General features: G+C 47.6%; 1 protein-coding gene across 1 annotated transcript; it reads right to left on the reverse strand.

Moving 5' to 3' along the window:
- Nucleotides 1-5,822: 5,822 nt before the first annotated feature.
- LOC127306794 (expansin-B11) lies at nucleotides 5,823-7,477 on the reverse strand. The gene is made up of 4 exons (XM_051337500.2): nucleotides 7,140-7,477; nucleotides 6,926-7,038; nucleotides 6,646-6,839; nucleotides 5,823-6,507 (listed from the first exon to the last, which is right to left on the reverse strand). Exons 1-4 carry the CDS (start codon nucleotides 7,372-7,374, stop codon nucleotides 6,183-6,185), a joined length of 867 nt encoding a protein of 288 aa, XP_051193460.1. The 5' UTR covers nucleotides 7,375-7,477; the 3' UTR covers nucleotides 5,823-6,182.
- Between the last annotated feature and the right edge of the window lie 1,516 nt (nucleotides 7,478-8,993).

Consider the following 8,993-nt stretch of genomic DNA (forward strand, 5'->3'; position numbering starts at 1 on the left):
TGAAATCAGAGGCGGAGAATATCGTGAAGGCGGGATTGAAGGACTAGCAATGGAGGTTCGAGTCTTTGTGATGTTGAGGATCATGCTTGGTGTTACAGTTTTTCAGCAGCAGTATGCAAATGGGGGCGGCAGCACATGTGAATTTCAGAGTCTTACCTAAAATCAAAGGTCTGGCCTTAATTGGTTGTGTCTACAATGGCCTTGTTGAAGATATTTTTTTGAGAGCGGGGACTATCTTCAAGGTGAAAACCTAAGATATTTTGATCGGGTGACGACGACGCTTGTGCACAGATTTCTTCTTCGAGGAGTCGTTTTTGGAAAGCCTAGATTTCAGGTGTTGTCATGGTGATGGATGTATTATTGCTTCTATGGCTAGAATGCCGTAGCGGGAATTTTTGTTCTTAGTTTTAATATTTGTTTGTTGTGTGCATCCGTACTGCCATTAAGGTATTGCGTTGTTGCAAAAACTTTGTGTAATTGGTATCTTTCGATATTAATATATTATCGAAAAAAACTAAACTACATTCCCGAGCAACCAAACCAACTCCTTTCCAAACATCGTTTGTGGTAAGGAACGCCACTAGAGATTATGGGCGCGTTTGGTAGCCTGCATGAAAATCATGGCTCACTGCGCCAGCGAGATGGGACTCCCATCTCGTTCCGGACGAGCTGCGATTCACGAACGACAATTGTTTGATAGGTTGTGTTGCACCGGGTGGCACCTAAGTGACACTTTGATTGGTTGGACGTCGTACGGTTTTCGTAGCCTCACCTATATGGTAACATGGTGACCTTACCTCACCTATCATGGCACCACCGTTCACAAGCTTCGGCACGTCGGCGATGGCACCGCCGGTCACGCCGGTTAAAAGCATCACTACGTCGCCGACCACGAAGACGAAGACCACCATGACACCATCGGTGACGCCGGTCACACGCATGGGCACGTCGCCGACCACGAAGACGAACACCACCATGACACCGTTGGTGACGCCGGTCACAAGCAGCACCATCTCGGCGTCCACGAAGATGAACACCACCAGGACACCGCCGGTCACGCCGGTCACAAGCATGAGCACGCCACCGACCACGAAGACAAACACCACCATGACACCGTCGGTGACGCCGGTCACAAGCATCACCATGTCGCCGGCCAAGAAGACGAACACCACCAGGACACCGCCGGTCACAAGCATGGGCACGTCACCGACCACGAAGACGAACACCACCATGACACCGTCGGTGACGCCGGTCACAAGCATCACCATGTCGCCGACCACGAAGACGAACACCACCAGGACACCGCTAGTCACGCCGGTCACAAGCATGGGCACATCGTCGATCACGAAAACGAACATCACCATGACATCGTCGGTCATCTCGGTCACAGCACGTCGCCGACCACGAAGACAAACACCACCATGAGTCCACCACCATGGATTATCACCTCTCACTTCTCACCTATCATCACCACGTCGCCGTCCATGAAAATGGGGAGCGAGAAGTTGAGCAAAAGTACTCCAAACCTTAGTCACACATACGTACAGATTGAAGTATACTTGTGAGTCAATTATGTATCAGCGTATGTACACCGAAACAAAAATCTGTCAACATGAAAGTCATGCTAAATGGTGAGGTGAACCTACTCCTGAAAGGAAATCTCAAACGGTTGAGCGTGTGCGATGAATTTGACAAAATTCGCTTAAAACTTCATACACAAAATTGACGATTTACGACCAGCGAAACTCGAAACCGATTGTGAGAATTGGTTCGTATCATCAACACGCATCTTTTTCGCGTACATCTTTTTTCGATTTGGATATGTTTGTGTTGATTTGAGAGAGGGTGTGTGGAGTAGTGTAAGCAACACCTCATGCAGCCGTTGCATAATGGCGCGAGAACGGACCTGTTCCTGTAGAAACTACCGAACTGAGCGTTCCTCCAGGTCTGATCTGACGCTGCTTTGAGAAGCGGTTCCTGCAAGAACACGGCTCAACCCAGCTAACCAAATGTACCGAAAATTGCTGACCCGATACGAACCAAGGACATGCAACCTACCAAACGCGCCCTATTTTTTTAAGAAAAGAACGCCACTAGAGATGCCCTTATTACATCTCCGGCTCAAGCAAAATCTCTCTACCTGTCCGCTTCTTTACTGGCTTCACATGGCAGGGCCAGGCCAGGAGCCCAAACCGAAAGGTCCCGACAGTTATGGAGGGCCCCATCTGGAAGCCGACTCACCACTCCTACAGTCCTCACAGTTGCAACCGTCGGCGCTGGCCTAGGATACGCACGCAGCTTCACGAGCGACGCGGCCGTGCGCGCAAGACGTGCACATACCGACGCGCCGACACTCTCGCTCACACTGAAGCCATAGTGACAGGTGTGGACGGGACACTGCAGAGAAATTACTCCGCCATGTGAAGAAGCTTGGAAAATGCCGGGCCCGATCGCTGCTCCCCTCGGCTGTGCACACAGTCGCACTGCCATGTTAGCCATCGCAGGCGGATTCATTAGGAGACGCTAATCACTCCAACATGCTGCCGCTCGGCAAGAACACCACTGTCCTGTGGGATCACGACGCCGGTAATGTTCTCTATCTCCATACAGTACGTGCGAAAACTCAGGAGGCGGATGGGGATGGATAGGTTAGAATAGACGCGGCGGCCAATCAGCATCAGCGCGCACGGCCACCATGCATGTGCGCGCGAGCTCCTTTCAGCGCATCCGCGAGAATCTCGTCACATGCGCCGAGGGGGCCGCTGATAACGGGCGGCCGACACAATGGCGCGCGGCGGGGCCACGCTCGCGCCGGCCGGCGGCTGGACCGGTTGGTGGCTGCATGCCGGCCGCTCTCGCTTCGGCGACACGTACGACTGCCGTTGGTTCATTTCATCATCTCCCCGAAGCGACGCAAGGGGAGCATCACATGATCGAGCGCTAATCAGGGCGGGCACTGCCGTTTCGATCTTGGAAAACGATCAGCTAGGTAGGTCGATCGTGCTCGTGTGCGCGCCACATGGAGGATCCCGTCGCGACAGCGACGCCGCAGCCTCCATTGACATCACCTCGACCCCGCACCAGCAGCTAGCGGCACGAGAAAGAAACACACCGTCTTGCACAGCCGCTCGTTTCGCAGCTCGTGAAAACTGAAAATCATGAATTCATGGTATAGCTGCTACATATATACATGGACGGTTGACTAAGAACTTGCACATCTGCTGGCTACATAACTGTACGTACGTATATCGAGAAGTCGTAGGAGTGTCCTTCGACATCACCCGATCGACCCTGCACCAGCAGCATCGATCACGAGAAAGAAATAAAACCGTTGATCTTTATGGTCGAGTGTTTAGCAGCTCAAGTTAACGTTGTGGGGATATAGAGCTACATGACACTCGCGGACACCGCAAAGTTTAAAAAAAAAACCCTATATTTTAAAAGTTATAAAAAAAATTATGAAAACCCCTAGATTTTGACGATGATATTTTTCACCAGCCAGAAAATCTCAAATAAAAAACCTTGCATTTTGGGGCACATTGATAATTTCTAGATCTTAGTCCACTTAGATTTAACTCAATCTTAATCAGGTGACATCACACCAACTCTGAGCTACAACCTAGTTGGAACTCGCCTTCAACTTATAGTTCAGCACGGATCTCAAAGCAAATTCAACTGTTTGAATATTTTTCTCAGTTACAACCTAGGAAAATGTCAGCTGCAACTATCATATCATCACAAATCGCGAGGCAAATCCAATGGTTAAGGAATTGATCGTGATTTCTTAAATCTTAGACACCTTAGCATTAACAATTCCAATAAAAAAAATTGGTAAAATTTGGAGGTTTGAAAAGTTACATTTTTCAGCACTTCAAATTCTCACATTTGTCATTTTGCCATAGCCTAGAATATAAGATATTTCTAGTTGAGAGCTTGCACATTCATATAATAAAACATTTCCTACATACATATTTTTTTTTGGAATGCTTTGAAGATAATCACTTAGAAGTACAATGTCATAGACCAACTTGATTATAAAATATTACAAGTACACATTTGTGTCAATTCTAGTTTCCTCTTGTGTCAAATCATCGATCTCCCTGGTGTCAATCCTCAATCTAGGCCTGGCAGGTTTCGGAATTCTCCTTCGCAGATCTAATTGGATTGGTGAAACATCCGTACATTTGTGGATCAGAGGGGATATGATCGTGTGTGTCCGTACATTAGTCTGTGCGGCTTCAAAAGAGTGTGGCGCGAAGCTCCGCTTTATGTCTATAATAGCTCTACTCCGTGGTACAAACTGAGGCGGAGAATGCCATGGTTGCGGAGATTGGAGGACATGTAGAAAGGGCGGAGAGGTGTCTTCGATGCGATGAAGTTCCTTCATAGGCTGTTGTTCGGCCATGGCATGCGGGGCAGTTTTCTTGTCCATCTCCGACACATGATCCTGTCAGCCTGGTGTTTGGTGACTTGTAGTAGTGGCATCTGTAAATGGAGGCGACATTACTAGAGGACTTCATGTTGGTGGTATTCCTTGAGTACTGGGTCTTGATTCTTAGGCTAAAACCCCAAGATTTGAGCTTTGCTGGTTTTACCTCGCAATAATCATGTCAAAGGTATTGTTTTGAGAACTCGGACTATCTTCAAGATGAAAACACAAGATCTGTTGATTGTGCGACAACAACGCTTATGAGGCGTCTCTTTAGGAGAACCTCATTTGTAATGCCAGTGTTGTCTTTGGTAGTGGTTTGTGTGTCGTGAGTGATTAACCTGTGGCGTGGTTTTTATTTATTTGTTCTTCTTCCTTTGTCTTTAGGCGGTTGTGTGCATCCTCAATGTTTAGTTTACGTTGTGTTGGTACTTGGTAGGTTAAGTATAATTTATATCTTCGTGATATTTAGATATTCACTTTGTCGAAAAATTATATACTTGTGTGTAAAAAATTGCATGCATTTTATTTTCTAAAATCCATCTCTATAGCATACCCTCTTCACATTCCTGAATTAATCTGGATCAAATTACCAACGGCTCGATTTTAATCGTTATCCTTGGACGTCATAATGCCGATCGAGTTCAGCCGAAGGGCCTTTAATTCCAAAAGACGCAACCGAAGCTCTTGTACGTAGATTTGTAAAGTGGAGTACGTACAATCAAAAGCAGTACCAGTATGTGTTAATAATCGAGTAGTGGAATGAACAATTAGTATTTGTAACATTCAAGGCTCTGCTCCATTGTCTAGCTTTTTGGAGAATTTTGCATGTGTGATGATCGGCAAGCAGCCAGCATGACAGGAGAGCAAAATCAATAGCACAGCTACCAGGAGGGGCCAAGTGTTCCCCGTTGTCCATGTGAGCAACCCTGCTACACAAATAGTACCGGCAATTCAGGAAGATCGAGGAAACTAGATTCAGACTGCAGGTACTTTGCACAGCCACTCGTCGTCTGTAATTTGAAGATGAATCAGTTTGTCCAAGGAATTGTTGTCCATGTTTGCCAATACATGCCACAAGTCTTAAGTTCAGGCATAACGCATATGATCTATTGGTTCAGTTGTGCTATGTAAGTTATATAAATTTTAGGAGTTCAGAAAGTGAGGTATGTTGTTTGCCGAGCAGACCTTACTTTCTGAACTCATGAAGTCTATATAATTTGAAGGTATGCTTCGGTGTTCTCCTCTCCTTCAACCACCGCCAAAATTTGGTGAATGGGTAAGTTAGTCACCAAGAGGTATGGTTGATCTTTGCCATCTGCATGGGACCAAAGTTTGCAAAGAGGAAACACTGAGGAAAAGCCTAACTTGGAGATTGCAACTGAACTGCAGATTTCAATAATACGACAATTCATTCATTTCTCTCACGGATTGCGTTATAAAAACGCACAACATGATAATTACACCGGCATGCAACTTTGGTCGCTGCCCAAGCTTGTCGTCAACAACAAAATTACAAAAAAGCAGAGGAAATAAAAATACAGACACATCGCTAGGGGAGCAGATGACACATGGAGGGGAGAACAGATTTCTGTAATCCCCTCCTCATCTGGCAGCACCCGGACGCGCATTTCTACCGCGGTATAAATTTACGCACGGTACGAATCGATCATAATTACCACACACACACACACCCTGCACAAGTGCTTGTTGACCAAGCACGGTGCAGTCAAAAAGAAGGATAAATAAATACTTAGGGGTAGTTGACCAGGGAGCGGTACGTGGCTCCGGCCTTCCAGTTGAGGGGGATGACGTTCTTGGCGATGAGCTTCCTGCCGGAGTCGGAGGTGAGGCGTAGCGAGAATGGCCCACGGAGGCGCTGGCCGTTGTTGAGGCGCCACAATGCGCCCCAGTCCTGCCTCATGGGCGTCCAGGAGGTGCTGCCGGCCTGCTTGAGGGCGACGGCCTTGAGGTCACCGTCGTCGTCCTCGAACTCGATGAGGGTCTTGAAGTAGAAGGGGTTGGAGCCCTGGTCCACCCTGAAGGTGATCTTCACGCCGGGGTACTTGCATGGCACCCTGCCATTAACAGAAGAGACACAAAGATCAGTACATTGTGTTTGTTGATTACCGCGTAATGGCGGACGTACTGCAGAGAATCCTGCATTTGCAGCGGGATCCTATGGAGAACAAACAGTACAGGCAGTAGGCACATACCTCTTGTACTGGACTCTGATGACGCCGCCGGCACGGAGCTGGTCGGCCTTGCCAGGCTTGGCCATGGCGCCCAGGGCGGTGCCGCTCATGTCGAAATGTGCCGGCTCGCCGGGGTAGAGGTTGCCGGGGCTCAGGTCGGTGATGACGACGGTCACCGGCTTGCCAGAGCACGCCTTGTTGCTCGAGCACATAACCTGCGTACGCGCGGACATTTCGTCAGGACCAGCCCATCAATCGAGCCGACCATTAATGGAAGGGACACAGTGATAAACATGCTTACATCATAGCAGGCGCCGCAGCCCAAGCCTTTCAGGAAGAGTGGTGTGCTCCCGGCGGCGATCATCGACGAGAACGGCCGCTGCCCGACAGCGCCTTGGTAGCCGCACGCGCCACCTGCAAAATTGTTTCATTGTCAGTTTCAGGCTTTCAGCTCGATGAATGGGGGTGCGATGCTGCCATGCTGGTCCAGCGCATTGCAGTGAGCAAGCACTAACCCTCGCCTCCGTCGCCGTTGGGGTTGCCGTAATACGTCGCGCCGGCGGCTAGCCAGCCGCCGGAGCTGTAGGCGGCAGAAGCAGCGGGGTTGGTAAAGGCAGTGGTTTTGTTTGTTGGGGCGGCCTTGACGGGGGCCTTGGCGGCCAGCTTGCGGGTGGAGCAAGCAATGGGGCTAACGAGAAGTGAGAGCACCACCAGTGCGCCGAGTAGCGCTAAGGTGCAAGTTTTCGCCATTGCTAGCAGCTGCCTGAGGTTCTTCTTCTAGCTAGCTCGCACTGGCAGCTCCAACTTGAGAGGCTATGAGCTAGCTAGATAAGCTTAGCTCGAATGTTCGCTGGGTGAGTTGAAGGAGTGGTCGCGGACAAGTATTTATAGTCAACATTTGGGGCCCGGGGTTCAGACGTACGTGGCAAATTATTGAGGAGAACGTGACAAGTTGGTGTTGGAGGAAAAAGGCTAACCGAACAATTATGAATCTGCAGTACCTGCAAAATAATCCGAGCTCTCAGGTCATGTAAAAAAGAACAGATTGCGAAGTACGATAGGAAAACGCACATGTTGGGAATATTAATCTCGATGGATCATGTACGGTTGTAGTTATAAGCGCACTTGTTTTAACCTACTAGGGTAAAACTTACAGTATTTCTTCCGGTTCATATTAATTGACTCTAATATAGATGTATCTAGACACATTTTAGTTCTAGATACATTCATATTGAAGTCAATTAATATGAATCGGAGGGAGTACCAAACTAGCAAACGCCCAATATTATACACTCCCTTCGTCAGTAAAAAATGTTCTAGACCAATCTAAGATATACTGTATGCATGGAGGAAGTAGCACTAGTATGAAAATCTACAACTGTTGTTTATTATTAGTTGGCGGGAGATCAGACTACCGGAAAAACGGCTTTGCCGTCTTCAACTACTCCATCCATACCGGTTTACAACTTTACAAGGTATTACACATATCGAAATAAAACTTTTACTACTAATTTAGTCAATAAAATATAAGATATATATCACAAAAATTATACTGTTGAAAACTTATTTTGAATATAAATTCAATGGTATAATTTTTGTGCCACATATCTCATATTTTGTTGACTAAATTTATAGTCAAACTTTCTCCTCGAAATGTGTAATACGCATGTAAACTGGTATGGAGGTAGTACCGTCGAGATTACACACGACAAATAGTAGATCAGGTCATCAGGGTCACTCACGACACATAATTTTTTTCGAAATGGAGGATGAACCCCAGCCTCTACATCAAAAAGATGCATATGATCTTCTTTATGAAATTATTCGCAAAAGTTCTACAAAGAGCATACATCAAGATAACCCAAAGCCACCACTCAACACCTACAATCCTGACGATGAGAGAAGATCATGTCAGCAGGGCCTTGTGCCCTGAAAACACGGGAAAACCCATCAAGTAGATACCGGGCCAGGCCACCGTCTAGGTGATACGGGAGCGCACATCCGGTACAATAGACTCTCAACGAAAACCTTTGTGATGCACACTCAAGAAGTCATCGCCACCTTCGATCCACCAAGCCATCTTAAAGTAAAAAATCTGCATATGCTTCGTCAGACTTGCCATCGACACCACCACGACGCCAGACAGCGCCACTAACCTGTGTGAGTCCGTGCAGCCGCGTCCATTGTCGGTACCACCAAGGCCCGCCAACGTCGACACAGTAGATGGAACACCGCTCCGTCAGATAACCCCATACATGCATCTCATATTCCAAAAATGATGCCCTCATGAGGGGAAACGACACATGATGTGCCGCCATCGTCCGATCTAAAAATTCAGATATGGGGTTTCCCCAGGAACAAGAGTCTTA

This window comes from Lolium perenne, chromosome 6, assembly GCF_019359855.2.
Source record: "Lolium perenne isolate Kyuss_39 chromosome 6, Kyuss_2.0, whole genome shotgun sequence".
Classification (NCBI taxonomy): domain Eukaryota; kingdom Viridiplantae; phylum Streptophyta; class Magnoliopsida; order Poales; family Poaceae; genus Lolium; species Lolium perenne.